Source organism: Prionailurus bengalensis, chromosome C1 (genome assembly GCF_016509475.1).
Source record: "Prionailurus bengalensis isolate Pbe53 chromosome C1, Fcat_Pben_1.1_paternal_pri, whole genome shotgun sequence".
Classification (NCBI taxonomy): Eukaryota; Metazoa; Chordata; class Mammalia; order Carnivora; family Felidae; genus Prionailurus; species Prionailurus bengalensis.
This window is the reverse complement of record NC_057345.1, coordinates 22,057,470-22,078,273: the sequence shown is the minus strand read 5'-3', so window position 1 is coordinate 22,078,273 and position 20,804 is coordinate 22,057,470. Positions and strand designations below refer to the sequence as shown.

The following is a 20,804-nucleotide window of genomic DNA, read 5'->3' as shown; positions in this document are numbered from 1 at the left end:
GACCTCCACACCCTCCCCGCGGGAACAGCCCAGCAGGCACAGCAGGGCGGCACCCACTTCCAGCACCGCTCCTTGGCAGCTGGCGCGGAGCACCCTTCCCTAGATAGCGGCACCCGGCACCAGCCAGACCTGGGCTCCAGCCAAGCCGCTACAGGGCAGCTTCATTTGCAGAGGCTCTGGCTTCCCGTTGCCTGGCTCGGGCCTGTCCTCAGGCCTGATGCCCAGGCTGGCGGCCTTCCACGCTCACCAGGCGGCTGCCCTCCCGGGCCCCGGCCACCGCTCCTCTCTGCCCACCAGTCACCGCTCCTCACTCACCCCTTACGGATGATGATAATGATGGCCCCCAGGAGAAGGATGAGCACGGCGAGTCCCCCCGCACAGATGCCCAGGATGAGCCCCATCTCCTCCGATCTCTGGGACACCTCCAGGGGTCGCTTGCTTTCCTTGCAGGCAGCTGGGGAGAATAAAGCAGACCAAGGGTCAGAGGGGAGATAGGAACCACCTACCCATTGCCGGCAGGGGCCTGAGCCCCAAGGAATAAACGAACACATGCGCTTCGCCCTCAGCTTACGTCCAGCCTTTCAGTCAGGTCTTCCCCCTCACCATCTACACCCGCTGCACCCCTGTGTACCCCATCAGGAAGAGCTCCTCTTTCCTCTCTACTTTCTCAAATCCTGCCTTCAGTGGATGGAGGATGAAGGATGCCTGGGGCCACCCGCTTGCCCCCCAAGAGGCAGTGGGGGGAAAGAATTACCCCCTGGGTACCTGGGTGTGTTCAGGGCATCTCAGGATGAAAGCCAACCCCATTCCCTGTCTACACCGCAGGGTCCACCTCCCCTCCACCACAGCAAAGGGGGCAGACACAGAACCTCGAACCAGTGCCCAGTGCCATCACCCCCGTGGCCCAACCATACGGCTCCCCGTCCCTGTTCCAGGCCAAAGCCACTTCTGTGACCATGATCGAGAAAAGGGAGGTTAGCCCGCTGCCCGGTATGGGAGAAGGAACCCCACAGGTGGGGCAAATGGAGGCCAGGAAGGGAAAAGCTTCCTGACCCCAGGTCTGACAGACCACCCTCCTCTGCTCCCATAGCCCTGGGTGATCAGGGCCTAAGCCCCCCAGAGCCCAGAGGAGAGGAACTCGGTGCTGAAGGCTGGAAGGAACCCAGGGGGCCTTACCTTTCCTGGCAATGCGGATGCAATTCAGCCGGGTCTCCTGGAGGCAAAGATGGGGGGGTCTCAGCACTGCCGAAGCCTGGACCTGACCCTCCCCATAGGGATCCTTGAGCAGCTTGTCTTGGGCCTGGTCGGGGCTTGTCTGGAAGTGACTGAAACTAAAGACACCCCTCCCGGTAGCAAGGCCCAGGGTGGGGGTGGGGCACCAGGGAAGGGAGGGAATGGCGTGCAAAGAGGGCAATGGCTTAGGAAAGGGGAATGAGTTCAGGGGGAGCAGGGAAAGAAACAGCATGGAAAGGGGGCGTCCTCAGTAATGAGGGCCAGGAGCCAGTTAGGAGGGGAAGCCTGAGGAGGAGAGAGCCAGGGAGGGAGGAGGCAGGAGAAGGGCAGGGCTTCAGGGAGGAGGTGGCTGGTGGACCTCAAGGTCTGGGGAAAGCAGGACCAGGAGATGGACCCCTCCCAGGAGACAGGAGCTTGAGACAGAGACCAGGGCCTCAGGGACGGGACGGGGATAGACTGGGGTCTTAGACATAAGAGTCTGGGGGTAAAGTCTCCAGAAGGGAATATGCTCTAAGAGAAGGAGCCTGAGGTCAGAAGGCTCAGGGGAGGGGGGCAGGGTTCCAGAGAGGGAGTGGGGCTGGGGGAGGGTCTCTGGCCTCCGTAGGGGACTGTTCCGATGGCTCCAAGGGGTCCCCAGCCTGCCCCATCACCACCCCTGCGGGTCCCTCACCCCCTTCAGGTGGCTTGTTGCCTGGAAGTAGATGAGGTAGGCCTTCCTGGGCTCCAGCGGTGGGTTCCAGAAGCCGCGATAGGTCTGGTTGTCACCCACCGTGAAGGGCATGGCTTCTGGCAGACTGCTGGCCGCCAGTTCAGCCCCGAAGTAGTGCACCAGGCCCCGGGCCAGCGCAGCGTCAAAAGTCAAGGGTACTGGGAAGCAGTCCTGGCTGCCCGGCTCCCGTCGCAGCCTCCGCGGCCGCTCCTCCTCCACAATCACCTGGTACACGCTGCACAGGGGAGGGGACAGGGCAGTGGTCCCAGGCACGGGGAGAGCCATCCGGTGGCTAAGGACATGGGCTTTGGGGTCGGGCCCAGCCAGGGACTAATCTTGGCCCTGCCTCTTCTCACTCACTGGGCAACGCACTTAACCTCCCTGGGCCTCAGTTGCCTCCCTCTGTAAGACGAGCGTGATCACAGGGCAGTCCCATGAGCTAAATTACTTTCACTAAGGCAGAAAGAAGCGGGCCCTGCTCCATGGCACCAAGCCCTACAGCCCCACCCTGAGTCCTCGGTGAGTGCTCCAGTGCCACAGGACCTGGGCCACCACCGCCCCCACCCCCCCCCCCCCGGCCGCCAGCCCCCGCAAAGCCTCAGGCTCCACCACCATTACCGATGGTTCCCTTTGGGTCTCCGGAAACAAGAGTCTGACACAGTCCATTTATTCGTTCAGAAAGTATGCTAGGTGGGCCCTTGGGGACCTAGGCTTCCTGCAACTGACCTCCAGTTGGGGAGACAGTCACTGAGCAAGCAAAGAAGGCCACACGAATCCTGCATCACGAGTACCCTCCCAACCTGGAGGCAGCCTCGGGTCTGCAACTCTGGGCCTGTCACCTCCGGGTCCTGACAGCCGATTTGTGTTCCCTCGTCTGTATTCCCTCTGATTTGTGTCCCCTGGTCCCGACCGGTGGGTTTCTATTTATTTTTATCAGTTTACTGAATGGCCTTTTGCTGTGAGCTCCTCCAAATCCTCCGTGGAACAAAGCCGAGAGCAAATAAATGAGCACTGACAAATTTAAATATTTCCCATCACAGCCTCGGCCACGTCTCGGCGTGTGACACCCATATCGGCAGCTGCACTCTGGGAAGGAGAAATGCCTTTTCCTGGCTCTCCAGCTGTTTCTTTCCAGCTTTGAAGCTGTAAGGGAATCACCCCAGCGCCCCGGGATTTGGGTCACACAGTTTCGTTCTTGGTCACTAGGGCATTGCAAACACAAACCTGGGCCCCTCTCAGCCCCCATTTCCCTGAACCTCCCAGGTCAGGCCTCCCCCGGCCCCACATCCCACCAGGAGGTGATAACAATCAACACTGAACAAAGCATCTTGACTGGGATGATCCCCATCGTGCAGACAGGGAAAGGAAGGCTCAGAGAGGTAAAGGGAGAGGCCTAAGGTCACACAGCCCCTATGCCTCTCCCCTCTCACCATGTTCCACTCCCCCCTCCCCACCCCACCTTGTCTCTGTCATCCCGGAGGGACACTGGACAAGCCCGCTCACAGGATCTCTCAAGAAGACCAGGAAAAGAGAAGGCGCTGCTGGGTTTCCCAGCTCCCAGACTCAGCCACACAAGGGCCCCGAGACTCCTACAAATGCACCATGCCCCTCAAACACCCTGACTTTTTCCTGAGTCTGGGAATCAGCCCAGGACAGGCTCTGCAGGAGCAAATGCAGGGGAGGCAGAGCAGGAGAAAGGGGGGAGAGGAGGCGAGGGGGGATTAAGGGCACCTGGGCAACCCACTACCTCCTCAGAGGCTCAGCAGGCCTCTCCCAGTGCACGCTTCTTTGTGGAAGAAGGGGGAGGACCGCAGGGGCAGGGAGGCTCTGTGACTTCAAGAAAAGGCATAGGCTGTGCAGACAGACCCGGGTTCCAAACCCCAGCGCTATCACGTACCAGCTGTGTGACCCGGGGGGCAAGCTACTTAAGGTCGCTGAGCCTGTCTACTGAAGTGTAAAATAAGGGTAACAATACCGACTCCACAGGCCGCCATGAGGACAAAATGGCGGGTGCGGGTAAAGTGGCAAACACAGCGTCCGGCTGACAGGAAGCACGTGTGCACATCCCACAAACACCCTCACGCTCTCTCACATACACACACTCACACCTCCACACCACACATCACACACACTCACTGCGTGTCTTTGTCACATACGCGCGCCATCTTGTCTCCAGCACCTTCTCTCCAGCAGAGGCAGCCTCAGCTTTCTCAGTGGAGAAGAAACTGAAGACAAGCTCTTAGCCACTCCAGAGCGATGGCCCTATCTTGCTGGCTGCCCTAGCCTTCTAGAACGCCCATCCCTGTGTCTCCTGGGAAAAGCTGGGAAGAAAGAAGGCCCCAAGAGTTTCACTTCTCCGAGATGTCTGAAGGAAGGCCTGCAGGAGAGGCCCGGACAGTCACCTTTCCAGGCTGGACGCTATCCGAAGATCTCATGACAGTCTCCATCAGATACCCATGGGAGTGGCTGTGGGCTTTCCACCTGCCCAGGATCACAGAATGTCCTCCTCTGGACACTTTGGGTCCTAAGTGGGAAACTGAGGGAGGACAGCTGACCTGGCCTATATGGGGGGGCTCTGGGTCAGAGGATGAGCTTCTTCCCTATGGCCCTGACCTCCCACCCCTCCGTCTAGGCTCTCCCACCTGATGGGCGCACCGCGGCCCTGTGCCGGCCTCAGCAGAACGGTGATGGTGTTCTCAGACTCGCCCAGGGGTGATGGCATGTCGGCATAATCAAAGCTGGGAGCTGGGGAAGGAGACACAGACGTAAGCACGGAGACTGGCTGCTAGACCGGGAAGGCTGAGTCTCTAGCCTCCTGGACTCCCGTCCTCAGATCTCTTCCCCTTCAGCCTTGTTCCCTCTGGCCTGAGATTCCCTGACTTCTGACCCCTGAACTCAGCCCTCAGATTCCAGTCTCCTCACCCCTCTGACTTAATCCTCCCTGCCCCTGAACTTAATTCCTAAATGGTACATTCATCTCAGTGGGGGCCCTCCATAAACACTCCCAGGACACCGCCCCTCCTCCCTCTGCCCACGGAATCCTGGGATTCTGGGTGTCCTCTAAAGGGGCCAGGCTGGAGTCGGGCGGGCTCACCTGAGATGTTGGTGGTGATCTCAGTGAGTGCCGCCTGGCCAAAGCCTTTGCCCGTGCGGGCCCGCACAGAGAACAGGTAGGTGGTGCCCGGGTGCAGGTTGGAGAAGACGTGGTAAGTCTCATTGCGGAGCTTGGAGATAGTACGTCGTGGGCCCGGCACATTCACCGCCGGGTCTGATGACTCAATGCTCTGATAGCTGATCTAGAGTCAGGACGGGCAGGTAAGTGGGCACAGGGATGGGGAAGGTCATCACTGGCCCCATAGCCTCCCACCCATCATAGTTCAGGTGAGCTAAGGAGAAGGCTGGGCAAAGGGGGACTGTGGATACCCATTAGCCCAGGCCCTGGACACCTTCACCTCTATTCTCTCAGGGTTCCTGTGCCCATAACCCACAGGGCACAGACTTTGACCAGTGGAAGGAACCTCAGTGATCACCTCTGTCCCCTACCCTGCACCTCCCTCTCCAAGCTGTGTGCCCACCTTCCACCAGCGACCTCCACTATAATGAGGTCCAAACTCACCTCATACTGAGTGATGAGGCCATTGGGTTCCTGGGGCTCCTCCCACTTGAGGAAGATCATGTCCTCCAGTGGAGTGAAGGTCAGGGACTCGGCTGCAATCCCACCAGGCACTGCGAGGGAAAGTGGCACAGAGCAGGGGAAAGCCGGCTTTGGAGCAGATACCTGAATTCAAATTCCAGCCTTCCTATTTCTTGGCTGGTATGCTCAGGCATCTCAACTCTGAACCTCAGTTTCCTCATCTGCGAAATGGAGATGAAAATAACCCCTCCCTCACCAGGATTAAGTGATGGGATGTACAGAAAGCCCCAAGGTAAATATCAGGAATTTCACATGGTTCAACCCAGTCCCAAGGACTCAAAGAGGGTAGCTGGCATTCTCATTACTGTGCAGGTGGCATTCAGCAGAGAACATCTGAATGTTCCAATTCTGTTCCAGTTGAATGGTTTTCAGAAAACACAGACCTTCGCCAGAGAAATGGAAACAATTGCATTAGACTGGCAGGATTATGGGTAGAGATGTTTTCTTGTCTAAAAATTTCTGATTACACAAAAACTATGCTCAGTGTAGAAAATCAAAATGAGTATAAAGAAATTCAGTGGCACCTACAATTCTGTCACCTGGAGACACCATTTACATTTTAGCACAAACCCTTTCAGGTCTGGCTTTGCTTGTTTTTGTTCTAATGGGTCGTGTCACCTTAACAGCAGCCACAGGGAATTTCTTCTAGGAAGAGAATGGTCTTTGGGGAGACAAACTGATACACCAGTGTGGGGAAGCAGAAATCCTGAGGCAAGCAGAACTCAATGAACAATCACCGAAGCTAAAATGTTCTGGTTAAAACGAACAGTCAACAAGGCAGTCCATCCACCAAAATGATCAAATGAAAAAGACAATCCCAAGTGTTGGTAAGGATGCAGGCAACTGAAATTTCCACACACTGCATGTAAACTGATACAAGACCTTGGGAAAGCTGTCTGGAGAGATCTATGTATTATGAGCACAGATCCTATAACCTAGCCGTCCTAGGCATTAACCAATCAGAGATGTGGGTATCTATACCACTCCTCCACACACACACACACACATACCCAAAAGAATCTGCAAGTATTTTTCTTTACAGCACAATTTAAGTAGGATAAATGAATGTGGTACATTCACATAATGTAATAAGAAAGAATTCTCTGGAACCCTATACACAACATGCCTGGCTCTCTCAAGCATAAAGTCTAGAGAGAGAAGCCAGTCGTAAAAAGAATACACGCCATAATGATCTCCACTGATAGAAAGTTCAAACCAAGCAAAAATTAATCTGTTGGATTATAGGTCAAGGTAATGGTTACCCTCAGGAGGCTGGAAGTGGGAACATAAACGGAGGGCTTCTGGTGAGCTGCTAATGCTATTTCTATTTAAGTCTATTTCTTTTAGAGAGAGAGCACAAGCAGGAGAGGGGCAGAGAGAGAGAGAGAATCCCAAGCACGCTCCATACTGTCAGCACAGAGTCCCACGTGGGGCTCGATCTCACAGACTGTGAGATCTGACCTGAGCCAAAATCAAGAGTCGGATGCTTAACTGACTGAGCCACGCAGGTGCCCCTGTTAATGCTATTTCTTGATCCGTGTGTGGGTTATCCTGATGTGTCCAGTTTGTGAGAACTCACTGAGTTTACCTTAGTAAGTACATTTCCTAAAACTATTATACTAATACCTAAGTGAAAAGGAAAAAAAAAATATTAAGTAATAGGCAGTTATTGGAGGGAAGGAGGAAAGGGACAGAGAAAGAAGAAATAAAGCCACGCAGTCCAAGTGAGGCCTGGTTGGAAGGGAGTGAAGCAGACACAACAACATACCTCAGGGGGGAGACAGGTCAACAGACTTTAACAACGAAGGAGTCAGATGTTGAACTTGAGGTTAATTGTGAAGGGTAGTAGAATATGCCACCGCAAAATATACCACCTTCGCATAAAGATTATTTTGAGCTGAATCAAGAAGCAGCAAGCAGACCCAAGAAAAGTTCTCTGCTCTCCCTGTTTGCCTAAAAGCAGGACATAAATATATAAAGGTGCTCCCATCCCCTCGCTACCAGGAAGGAAAGAGGTTAATCACTGAGACAACCCCAGACCTTTATCAGATCAGAAGAATCTCCATGAACTTTACTAAACTTTATTAACTAGCCCCTATCTACCACTGGATTCCCCAAATATTTGCCTTCACATAATCTGCTGTGCGTGAACTCTCAAAAATCCTTTTCCTCTGTCTTGTCATTTCCCTACAAATTCATTGTTCTTCTGTTAAGACACTACGTAAGCCCAAGCTCTAACCACTCCTTTGCATAACTCATCAGAGAGGACTCCCATTTGTGCGTGTGTGTGTGTGTGTGTGTGTGTGTGTGTGTGTGTGAAATGCACAGGGTAATAAACTCCTATTTGGTTTTCTCTTGTTAATGTCTTTTCTCAGTGTAATTTGTGTGGCCCCAACCAATGAACCAAAGACAACTAGAAGGAAGAAGTGAAGTTTTTCCTTCTCTGCATTTGCAATGCTTCAGGGTAAACCCTGCCCCCAGATCTCACTCCCACCCCCAGAAAATCCTCAGCACATCAGCACAGGGCACAGGGCATACACTCTGTCTTAGGTAAGTGGGACTTTGTAGAAATCAAGGAAGGAGCTGAATTTTGTGTCTGGGCCCTTGCTGTATAAAACAGAAAATTCCACATGTAGGGAGTCAAGAAAAATTATCCACAAAGGAGCTTAGGTAGGGTACCTAAAGATTTGCAGATATCTGTGGGAAGGCTTTGGACCTATGCTAGCATAATAGCATTGCTGTTAAGAATGAAACTCTGGAGTGCCTGGGTGGCTCAGTCGGTTAAGCCTCTGACTCTTGATTTCAGCTCAGGTCATGATCTCACAGTTTGTGAGATCAAACCCTGCATAGGCCTCTGTGCTGAGTATGGAACCTGCTTGAGATTCTCTCTCTCCTTCTGCCCCTCCCCACTCATGTTTGCTCTCTCTCCTCTCTCTTTCTCTCTCTCTTCCTAAAAAATAAAAGGAAAAAGAAAAAAGAATGAAACCTCTGCAGCAGATAGCCAGGTTTGAAATCCAATTTCTGCTACCTATCTTCTAGTTATGTGACCTCACCTGTAAAATCAGGATAGTAAACAGTCATCTACCACCCAGTTGTCATGGGGATTATATGCACTAATAGTATATAAAAAACATTCAAAATAGCGCTTGATGTGTAGTAAGTGCTTAATAAGTATTAGTTTGACATAAATAGAACACTGCACCCAATATTGACAAATTGCACAATTTTTTTTCAGGTACACATGAAATATTTATCAAAATTTAACAATATGCTGGGCAATAAAGCAAATATCAAATTTCAAAAGACCAAAATTAGAGTATGTACTCTGACCACAGAGGAATTAAGCTAGAAACCAATCACAGATAATTATGGAAATCTTAAAAATTTAGCAATGTAATTCTAACTCTTGAGTCAAAGAGGAAATCACAACAGATATCAGAAAATATTTTGAACTGAATAATAACAAAGAACATATCAAAACTCATGGGATGCAGCTAAAGCAGGGCTTTGAGGGAAATTTATAGCTTTAAATGCATATATTAGAAATGAAAAAAAATCTCAAAATCAATGACCTAATAAGCTTCCATCTCAAAAAGCTAAAAGAAGAGCTGATCAAATCTAAAGAAAGTATAAAGGAGGAAATACAGGGGCACCTGGGTGGCTCAGTCAGTTAAGCATCCGACTCTTGATTTCGGCTCAGGTCATTATTTCATGGGTCATGAGCCCAAGTCGGGCTCTGTGGTTGGGATTCTTTCTCTCTCTCTCTCTCTCTCTCTCTCTCTCTCTCTCTCTCCCCCTCCACCTCTCCCCCACTCACATTCTCCCTCCCTCCCTCTCTCTCTCCCCCCTTGCCTCAATAAATAAATAAATAAATAAATAAATAAATAAATAAACAAACAAACAAACTTTAAATAGGAAATACTAGAAAATAAATATACAATAAAGCAAATCAACTAAGCCAAAAGCTGGCTCTTTGGAAAGATAAAAAACGGATACACCCCTAGCAAGAGTGAACAAGAAAATAAAGAGAAGACACAAATTACCAAACTCAGGAAAGAAAAAAAGGGACATATGCTATTGATCCTTCAGACATCAAATAAATATAATTAGAGATTATAACCAACTTTATGTCAAGAAATATGATGATTTAGGTGAAATAAATTCCTTAAAGCCCAGTACACCAAATAGATACAATTATAGAAAATCTTAATGTTCATGAAGCTCCTGGGTGGCTCAGTCAGTTAAGTGTCCAACTCTTAGTTGGACAGTGGTCATGATCTCACAGTTTGTGAGTTCAAGCCCTGAGTCCAGCTCTGTGCTGCTAGTGCAGAGCCTGCTTGGAATTCTCTGTGTCCCTCAATCTCTCTCTGTCCTTTCCCCATGCGCACATTCTTTTTCTCTCCAAATAAATAAACGTTTTAAAAAAATCTTAACACTCTACTACCTATTTTAGAAAGTAAAACTATTGGGGCGCCTGGGTGACTCAGTGGGTTAAGCATCCAACTCTTGATCTTGGCTCAAGTCATGATCTTGTGGTTTGTGGGATTGAGCCCTGAGTTGGGCTCTGTGTTGACAGTGTAGAGATTGCTTGGGATTCTCTCTCTCCCCCTCTCTCTGCCCCTCCCTCACTCTCTATCTCTCAAAATACATAAACTTTAAAAAGAAGAAGAAGAAGAAGAAGAAGAAGAAGAAGAAGAAGAAGAAGAAAATAAAACTGTTAGTAATTACATTGCCACAAAGAAAATTCCAGGCCCAGGGGCACCTGGGCGGCTCAGTTGGTTGAGCATCTGACTCTGGCCTAGGTCATAATCTCACTGTTCCGGAGTTCGAGCTCCACGTCGGGTTCTATGCTGACAGCTCAGAGCCTGAAGCCTGTTTCGGATTCTGTGTCTCCCTCTCTCTCTCTGCCCCTCCCCTGCTCACGCTCTGTCTCTCTCTCTCAAAAATAAATAAACATTAAAAAAAACTTTCTTTAATTAAAAAAAAGAAAGAAAACTCCAGGCCCAGATGGCTTCGTTGCTAAATTCTTCCAAACATTTAAGGAAGAAATTATACCAATCTAGCCCAAGTCTGTCAGAGAATAAATATTAGCCACCATTACTTTGTTGTTGTGGTATTTTAATCTTCAGCAAAAAATTTTCTATGAAAATTTCAGTCTCACAGTGGGTGCCTGCGGGAGGCACTGAGTATCCTGGGAACCAGGGCTGGGACTCTTACCATCCTCGTCTGTCTGGAAGGTGACCTCCTTGCCTTCCTTGCGTCCCTCGGGGTTCGTGAGGATGAGCCGCACGTGAACGTTCCGGTAGGGGGGCAGGTTCTTGATGGTGTAGCGGCTGACGCCCCGCTCCATCTTCACACACTCCCGGATGGTCTGGTTGTGGCTGCTGCCCAGCGTGTAGTGATAGCACAGGGACACCGTGTACGTGTGGCAACGTGTCACATTGTAGCCCAGAGGTTCCCACTGCAGCATCAGCTGGCGGGCCTGGATCTCAGCGAAAGCCAGGCCTTTGGGGGCCCTCATGGGTTCTGGGGAACCCGGGAAGCAGAGAGGAGAAGGTAGAGGAAGTGGGAAGAGAAGTGGGGCAGGAGAGAAAATATCAGTCAGCTGCTGAGATCATCCTTCCTTTGCCCTCAAGAGTTCAAGAGACCATCTAGAACAGGGAGTCAGTGTGTGTGTGGTGGAGACAGGTGGGGCCACATCTGAATCCTAGCTCTGCCCTGTGCACCTGGCAACATTGGCTGAGTCCCTTCACCTCTCTGAGCCTTAGTTTCCTCACCCACAAAAGGGGTTAATATGCCCTACCTCACAGGACGGTTGTAAAGTTTAAGGTAATGTGTGTAAAGCATGTGTGACAATGGCCACAAAAATGTTAGCGATAATTTTTTTTTAATTTTTTTTAACGTTTATTTATTTTTGAGACAGACAGAGACAGAGCGTGAATGGGGGAGGATCAGAGAAAGAGGGAGACACAGAATCTGAAACAGGCTCCAGGCTCTGAGCTGTAAGCACAAAGCCCGACGTGGGGCTCAAACCCACAGACCGCGAGATCATGACCTGAGCTGAAGTCGGACACTTAACCGACTGAGCCACCCAGGTGCCCCCAATTTTTTTTTTAATAACACAGTTCACCTCCTAGTTCAAGATCATCCTGGAAGACATCAGGACAGTCCGAATCAACCAAATGCTGTATTTTTCTTAATTTATTAATTCCAAGCTTGTTCTAAAAAAGCTTATAGTAGGGGCGCCTGAGTGGCTTAGTTGGCTGAGCGTCCAACTTCAGCTCAGGTCATGATCTCACAGTCTGTGAGTTTGAGCCCCACGTTGGGCTCTGTGCTGACAGCTCAGAGCCTGGAGCCTGCTTCAGACTGTGTCTCTCTCTCTCTCTCTCTCTCTCTCTCTCTCTCTCTCTCAAAAATAAATAAACATTAAAAAAATTTTTTTAAATAAAAAGGCTTATAGTGATACATACAATGCAATAATATATAGAAATCAGGATGATGGGGGAAATGAGAGTCAAATAATTAAATAATGCCAGAGAATGTTAGGAAAACAGAAATTCATGGCATGGGGTCCCATGCAGGTCCAAAGATAAGGTTCAAATTGAGTGGTGACTTCCCTGATTGCCAAAGCAAAAAGGGAAATACAATCTGTCACATAAGGGCAATAAGAACAATGACAGTTAACATTTACTGGGGGGGCTTCGTATGTGCCAGGCCTTGCTCCAGAGGCTTTAAAACACTTTATCTCATTTAATCTTCTCTGCAATCCAATAGATGGGTGCCATTATTAGCCCTGTCATATAGCCACGGAAATGGAGGCACAGAGGGATTAGGTAACTTGCCCACAGTCAGTCCCACAGATGGTTAAGCGGTGAAGCTGGGATGCAAATTTGGACAGGCTGACTCCAGAATCCATACTCTTCACCACCACTACCTGCCTCTCCATGAGGAATTCACGGTCAACAACAACATCACACCAATGCCACAGGAGGTACAGCTCCCCCAACACAAGGGGGAGCGTGTCACTGTGCTTTGTAGCCTCTTGATCAATCCATGAAGCCACTTATAAAATGGTAAAAGCACACAAACAAACAAACAAACAAACAAACAGAAACACGAGGCTTCTGGAGCAAAGCGAGGATGGAGCCCAGGTGCTCAGCCCCTGGTTCTACATCTGCGTTGACCAGCTGTGTGATCTTAAATCTCCGGGCCTCAATTTCCTCATCTAGAAAATGATGGAGGAAGCCAAGATTACTGACGAACCTTCTCTTTTCTGGCGCCCTACCTCCGTGAGATGCAGCTTCATTACCCTCAAGTTCCGCGAGCACCTGCAAAGCGTCCCCAGTTAGAGACTCTCAGCACATGCCTCAGATGAGGAAATGCTGCCACTTGGCCTCTTGAGATGATTAAGTATGACCCTATGACCATGTCCCTGTGACTCATTTGCTCAGAATGCTTTTTCCACAGGAGCCGCAAAGGGAAACACCAGCCCAGGCTGCTCTTTAGTCGGGAGGCCAGAAGTAGCACAGCGTTTGATGCTGGCCCAAGGACAGCACAATCCAAACTTCTATTTCCACCAGAGCTGTCCTTTCTTCCCTGGGCCACGGCCAAGTGGCAGGCTCCAGTCACAGATCAGGCCACCAAAGACGTATTTCAGCGCCTGCTAGGAGCAAGGCCCGCCTCTTGACTTCTTACAGAGTCTGGCTTCCTTCTCCCCCCACGAGCAAGGCAGACTCAATCCCTACCCGACGGAGACATTAAGGGGATGATTCCACTGCTCGCCGCACCCCAGGGGCTGCTGGCTGAAGCCCACTTACCACACTTATGTTTCCTCTCCCTTTCCTGGCCCACAGAACTTTTCCTAATGTTTTATATACACAGAGAGAGAGAGAGAGAGAGAGATTATTTATTTTTGCAAGAGAGAGACAGAGAGCAGGGGAGGGGCAGAAACAGGGGAAGGGAGAGAGAGAATCCCAGGCAGGTTCCATGCTGAGCGCAGAGCCCAACGCAGGGCTTGAACCCACAAACCACGAGATTGTAATCTGAGCCGAAACCAAGAGTAGGACACTTAACCAACTGAGCCACCCAGGCGCCCCCCGCCCCGCCCCCACCAATGTTTTTCTATCCGGTTTCATTTTAACCCACGTTCTTAGCTGTTCAGAGTACAGGGGGCGGGTTTTGGGTGTGTCCACTCTGCCACCTTGTTCAGAGACCTTTGCCTTATTCCCTGACTTCCAGGCCCTGGTCCTGGCTGCCCCATGGGTACTGTGTGTCCCAAGGTGTCCATGGGAGTCAAAGCACCACTGCTTTATTTGTTCCCTGCATCCCTGCTCACATCCCTGCCCCCGGGGGACACCTGCCCCACATGCCTTTCCACCCTTGCAGGTTTGGCCAATGTGCACTGCTTCCTTCACCCTCCTGCAGCAGTTAGACAAAGGCACAAAAAGTTACACGTAAACCGGTGACACAGGCTGGGTCCGTACTATGACAAACAGGACAGTAAGTGTTCCATCCAAAAGGGACAGCTGTTTCTCAGCTCCAGACAATGTTCCCATGTAGGACTACAGACTCAGGGTGGCGAGATCCTCCCCCTTTTAAAAAAAAAAAAAAAAGATTCTATTTTTAAATAAATATACTCAATGTAGGGCTCAAACCCACAACCCCGAGATCAAGAGTCACACACTCCACCGACTAAGCCAGCCAAGGGCCCCAAGATCCTCCCATTTTTTTAAGAGAAGCCAGAATTTCATATTTTTATGTGAAATCTCCAGGTTTTTAACTATTGGCAACCCAGGGTGCCTGGGTGGCTCCGTCGATGGAGTGTCTGACTCTCGATTTGGGCTCAAGTCATGATCTCAATGGGATCAAGCCCCACATTGGGCTCTGCACTGAGCATGGGGCCCACTTACGATTCCCTCTCTCTCCACCTACCCCTCTCCCCTACTCACATGCTTGCTAGATAAAGAGAGCCAGCCAGCCAGCCAGCCAGGTGGATAAATCCTGGCAACCTACTCAGGTTTTTGTAAAAACCACTTTGTAGGTCACTAAATAACTAACCGCCCACCTGGAGGAAGAAACTTCCATCCTCATGCCTCACTCTCCAGACGCTGTGTTAGCCGCCACCCCCCCCCCCCCCCCGCCCCCGGTCCACCTCACTGGATTGAGAGAGTCTTCGAAAAGAAAGCTCACTCTCCTCACCCCACCCTGATCAAATCTGGGCGGACCCAGGAGCTCAAATCGTTTGTTGACTACAGACGGATATGTTGATTGAGGGGTGTGAATTCACGAGTCGCTGTTTCCAAAAACCATTTGGCACCCACACATTCTCTCTTCAGCTGCCAGCACAGGCTGGCAAACAGCCCTTGGGGACCTCGAAGCCCCAGCCGCCTAAACTCCACCACACTGCAGGCCACTCAGAGATCAGAGGTCAGACGCACAAGAAAACAAGGGGGCTCACAGCGAATACCTGTTAAATCACGACACACAGTGCTGATTTTAATAATGCGAAGGAGGATGCAATAACCCTGAAACTTTCAACTGTTTCTCGCAGGAGGGGCTTTGAAGCAGGGCGGGTGCTCCAAAGCGCAAATCCTATCTCCACCTCTCATTGGTTCTGTGACTTCAGGCAAGTTGCTTTGTTCCCTCTGAACCTGGACTGAAAAATGGAGATAGTAACGCCTGCTTTGAAGAGCAAGTGGCAGAGTCACGGGCAAGGATGTGAGCCAGACTGCCCGGCCTCTCGTAATTAATAAACATGTGCGTGCTAAGATGAGGTAACGGTAGAAATAGAAATTAGTACAACCAGTTTTTAAAGCAATATACGTCGAAGCCCTTTCTTAAGCCACTCCGGACTATTTATCCTACAGAAATTACTCAGGGGGGCGGGGGGAAACACTATAAGCACCAAGTTTTTCAATGCAGTATTATTTATGATAACCAGGATCTGGAAACAAAATCGTCCAGCAATATGGAGACACTCCATGGACCTCTATAAGCCAATAAACATAATTATAAACAACACAACACATGGTACACCCCAAAGAGAAGGAAGCAGGATACAGAATGCCTTCTACATCCCAATGACAGGGGTGTAAAACTGTGTACCGTAGGCATATGGGCAGAGATTTGAAGAAGACAGAAAAACTGGGCTAGGATAGTGAGGTGTAGAGTGATTTTTGTTAAATGTCTCTTCCTGACATTATATTATTGCTTTTACACTAAATCATATTGTAGGAGGGGAGTTTCAGGGAGATGGGGTGGGGAGGATAACACAGCGGACCAACAGCAAAACAATTGCTGGTCAAGATGCCTAAGTGGGACGAGGGGTGAGTCGGGGGGAGGGGGTGGGGCAGAACATCAATGAAGGAAGCAAGTCGTTAAGACGGGCAGGATGAGTTGCTTGGGTTCTGTGCGTCTGGTCCCTGCCCCAGCTTCCATCCTCACCAGCCTGTGTGAAAAGTTCAGCAGTGCCTGGCACAATGTGGGGACTCAGCCCACGACAGCAATCGCTGTCACCGTGGCTGCTGCTGTTGTTTCAAACGCTTCCCTAGAAATCGGGATATTCTCACTTTGGCTCTGACTCTGCTATGGACTCACTGGGTAGATCTGGGCAAGGGACTAACTCTCCAAATCTCAGTTTACTCATCTGCAAAATGGGAATTAGCTACCACTCTCGCCATGAAACCCGGGGTCCTGACCCCAGCCCCCTCTCTAGGTTTCAGTACCCCCCCCCCCGTACACTAAAGGGGAGTAGAACAGAGATCAACTGCGGATCCCCTGGCTCTGATTTTTCTTTTGAATACCTGACCAGAACTGGCTTTGAAGAGTTAAAAACACCGTAATGATAACAACTGTCATTTGCTGAGTACTTACCATATGAGACGCCATCGTCACACGTATTTAGTGCATTTACAGGTGATTATTTGCAGTTAACCTGAAACACTGGGAGGCCCGAGGGTGCAGGCCTCACATCTCCTCTCTTTGCCATCTACACTTATTCCCTAGAATCTAAGCACTAAATCAGGGGTCCTCAACCTTGGCACCACTGACATTTGGGACTAGAGAATTCTCTGTTGTGGGAGCTGTTTGTGCACCGGAGGACTTCAGCAGTTCCCCTGGCTTCCCGTACCCTTCAGATGCCATTATCACTCCACCCCCGGCTGTAATAACCAATGTCTCCAGACACTGCAAATGTCTCCCGGGAGACAAAATCACCCCCGGTTGAGAACCACCAGGGTAAAAGATCCCAGCCAGTCTCCTGGCTTTAAACACCATCTCTGTCTACACTGATGACTTCCAAATTTATGTCCGCAGCCTGAACCTCTTCCCTGAACTGCACACTCGTAAATCCATCTGCCTGACGGATATCTCCGCTTGAACGTCTAATAGGCATCTCAAAGTCAACATTTCCAACACAGAACTCTTGATCTACGGCACCCCATCACACCTGCCCCTCTGCAGTCTGCTCGTTTCCAGCAAATGACAACTCCATCCTTGCAGCTGCTCGAGCAAAACACCTTGGAGCCATCCTTGACTTCTCTTCTCCTCTCTCTTATTGCATAGCCCGCCCGTCAGCAAACGCAGTCAGCTCGACCTTCACAATAAACCCCGGAGCTAACCGCTTCCCACCACCGCCGCGACCTCTCGGCTGCACTGTTACAGCAGCCTCCTCACTGGTCTCCCCTCCGGTCCTCGCCCTCCTAGAATCTACTCTTCACAAAAGGGCCAAAGTCATCCTTTTATACAAAGTAGGTGATGTCACCCCTGCTCTCCAAATCCTGCCATGGTGGCGCCCAGTTCACTCAGTGTCAAGTGACTCTGCATCCCACATCCCCAGAGTGACTTGGCCGTCCTCTCGGGCCATCTCCTCCCTCAGTCACTAGGCCACAGTTACACTGGTCTCCTTGCTGCTTCTCCGTGTGCCAAGCATCCCCCAGCCTCCAGGTCCTTGAGCCCTGCTGTTCCATCCGCCAGGCTTGCTCCTTCCTCCAGCAATTTCTCCAGCTTCTATGTGGCTCAGTGGCTCGCCTCCCTCAGGTCTTGCTCATAAGTCACCTTCTCAGTAAAATGGTCCCTTGAGCCTTTTAAAAATAACAATCGTCCTACCCCCCCACCCAAACCCCCCCCCCACCCTGCTTTATTCTTCACGGCACTTATCATCATCAAACTATAAATCTCACCTGTTTTACTGTCTTCTCCTGCCACAATGTGAGTTCCGTGCAGAGTTCCCGAAGGAGGCACTCACATGCTAATAGCCTTGCTTGGCTCTGTCATAGTCCCACATCCCTAGCAACTACCAAAGTGCCCGACGCATAACAGGCACTCAATAAACATTTGTTGAATGAACCCTAACACCGACTCCTGTGTGGTAAAGATTCTTATTCTTCTCATGCTGTAAAACAAGGGCATGAAAGCTCTAAGGTTAAGTAACCTGACCTAGATCCCTCAGTGAGAAAGTGATTCCCATGGGAACACTCTGCATTCTGATGCACCACTCAAGAGTTTCTTCAAATGTGGCACTCAACTGGATTTTTAGGTGGCTCCCCAGATCAGCTCTGAAAAACACTTAAGAACACAGGCTGTCAAAAGTTGAAAACCTCGTCTCTTAACCAAAAATTAACTCAAAGTGGATCACGGACTCAAATGTAAAACGTAAAACTGTAACTCTTTTAGGAAAAAAAACCGGAGCAAATCCTTGAGATCGAAGGCGAGGCATGGAGGTCTTAACCTTGACGCCAAAAGCACAACTCATAAAAGGAACTTTTGATAAACTGGCCCTCATGGAAATTAAAAATGGGTGGGGCGCCTGGGTGGCTCTGTTGGTTCAGCGTCCGACTCTTGATTTCACCTCAGGTTGTGACCTCACAGTCGTGGGATCAAGCCCCACGTGGGGCTCTACTGACAGCTCGGAGTCTGCTTGAAACTCTCTCTCTCCCTCTTTCTCTGTCCCTCCCCCACTCGTGAGCGCATGCTCTCTCTCTCTCTCTCTCAAAATTAATAGATACATAAACATTACAAAAAAAAAAATGGTTGCTCTGTAAAAGCCCAGGTGAAGAGTATGAAAAGGCAAGCTAAAAGCAGGGAGAAAATATTTATACACTATATACCCAACAAGGACTAGTATCTACAGTGTGTAAAGAACTCTCAAAACCCAAAAGGAATGAATGAATAACCCAATTACAAAATGGGCAAAGACATGAACAATTTGCCAAAGAGGATACGCAGACGTCAAAGAGCACATGGAAAGATGTTCAATAACATTAGGCATTCAGGAAGCGCCACTTAAGACCAGGATGGGCGATCACTACACATCCCTCAGAATGGTTAAGAAAAATGATGACAATACCAAATGCTGGCAAGGGCGCAGGAAACTGGATCACGCATACATTGCTGGTGAGAATGTAAAACAATACAGCCATTCTGGCAGTTTCTGATCAAAACAAAATATGCGATTATCATGGGGACCCATCAGTTGCACCTGTGGGCATTTATCCCAGAAAAAATGAAGACTCGTGTTCGTGCAAAACTCTGTACACAAATGTTCACAGCAGCTTTACTTGTAACAGCCCAAAATAGGAAATAGTCCAGATGTCCCTGAACAGGTGAATAACCATTCACCTGTTAAACAAACTGCCGTGTGTCTACACCATGGAATACTACTCAGCAATAAAAAAGAATGAACTACCAATATACACAACTTGGATGAGTCTCCAGGGAATTATGCCGATCAAAATAGCCACTCTTTTTTTTAATTTTTTTTTTACATTTATTTATTTTTTGAGAGACATAAAGAGACAGAGCACAAGTTGGGGAGGGGCAGAGAGAGAAGGAGACACAGAATCCGAAGTAGGCTCCAGGCTCCGAGCTGTCAGTACAGAGCCCAACGTGGGGCTTGAACTCACAAACCATGAGATCATGACCTGAGCCGAAGTCGGATGCTTAACCAACTGAGCCACCCAGGTGCCCCAAATAAGCCACTCTTACTGCCAAGACAATTCAATGTGAAAAGAATACTCTTTCCAACAAATGGTGCTGGGACAACCAGACATCCACAAACAGAAGAATGAAGCTGGTCCCCTACCTCACACCATGTGCAAAAACAAAACTCAAAATGGATCATGGACCTAAATGCAAGAATTCAAACTATAAGAGTCTTAGAAAAAATAGGGGTAAATCTTTGTGACTTTGGATTAGGCAATGGTCTCTTAATATGATATCAAATGCACAAACAACAAAAGAAAAAACAGATAAACTGGACTCCCCCAAAATGAAAAACTGTTGTGCTCTGAAGGATACCATTAAGAAAATTATAAAACAACCCATAGAATCAAAGAAAATATTTGTAAGGGTCCAGGACCCAGAATACATAAAGAATTCTTACAAGTCAGTAATACAAAGACAAATAACTTTGAGTGCCTGGGTGGCTCAGTCAGTTAAGCACCCAATTACAGCTCAAGTCATGATCTCACAGTCTGTGGGTTTGAGCCCTGCATCAGGCTCTGTGGTGACAGCTCAGAGCCTGGAGCCTGCTTCGGATTCTATGCTCCCTCTCTCTCTCTCTCTGCCTCTCCTCAGCTTGCACTCTGTCTCTTTCTCTCTCTCAAAAATAAATATTAAAAACATTTTTTTTTTAAAAAAGACAACCCAACTTAAAAATGTGTAAAAAATCTGAATGGACACTTCTACAGAGAAGACATACAAATGTCCAAAGAGCACGTGAAAAATTGCTCAATATCATTAACCATCAGTGAAACTCCAATCAAAACCCCACTGAGATACCATTTCACACCCACTATGAGGGTGATTATCAAAAGACAGATAGATAATAACCAGGGTTGGTGGGAACGTAGAGAAACTGGAAACTTCACACACTGCTGACGGGAATGTAAAAATGACAGCTGCATACAATGCAATAATGTTTGGCAATAAAAAAGGATAAAGTAAATATGTGCTACCACCTGGATAAACCTTGAAAACATTATGCTAAGTCGCAAAGACTACATATTGTATGATCCCATTTATATGAAATGTCCACCAAGAGGCAAATCTACAGAGACAGAAAGCAGTTTTAATGGGTGCCTAGGGCTGGAGATGATAGAAGGAAATGTGGGGAGGGATAGACTACTAAAGAGCGCAAGGTTTCTGGGGTGCCCAAGTGCCTCGGTCTGT

At 49.3% G+C, this 20,804-nt stretch overlaps 1 protein-coding gene across 6 annotated transcripts in view; it reads right to left on the bottom strand.

Annotated features, from left to right (window-relative positions):
- Positions 1–20,804, bottom strand: part of PTPRU (protein tyrosine phosphatase receptor type U) — a 79,466-nt gene that overhangs the window by 36,094 nt on the left and 22,568 nt on the right. For all 6 annotated transcript variants that reach the window (XM_043574307.1, XM_043574306.1, XM_043574304.1 and 3 more), the window contains exons 8-14: positions 10,854–11,162; positions 5,559–5,668; positions 5,037–5,238; positions 4,585–4,687; positions 1,904–2,177; positions 1,177–1,213; positions 316–454 (exon numbers count right to left, since the gene is read on the bottom strand). In XM_043574307.1, coding sequence (XP_043430242.1) covers positions 316–454; positions 1,177–1,213; positions 1,904–2,177; positions 4,585–4,687; positions 5,037–5,238; positions 5,559–5,668; positions 10,854–11,162 — 1,174 coding nt within the window. The remainder of the gene's footprint in view (positions 1–315; positions 455–1,176; positions 1,214–1,903; positions 2,178–4,584; positions 4,688–5,036; positions 5,239–5,558; positions 5,669–10,853; positions 11,163–20,804) is intronic.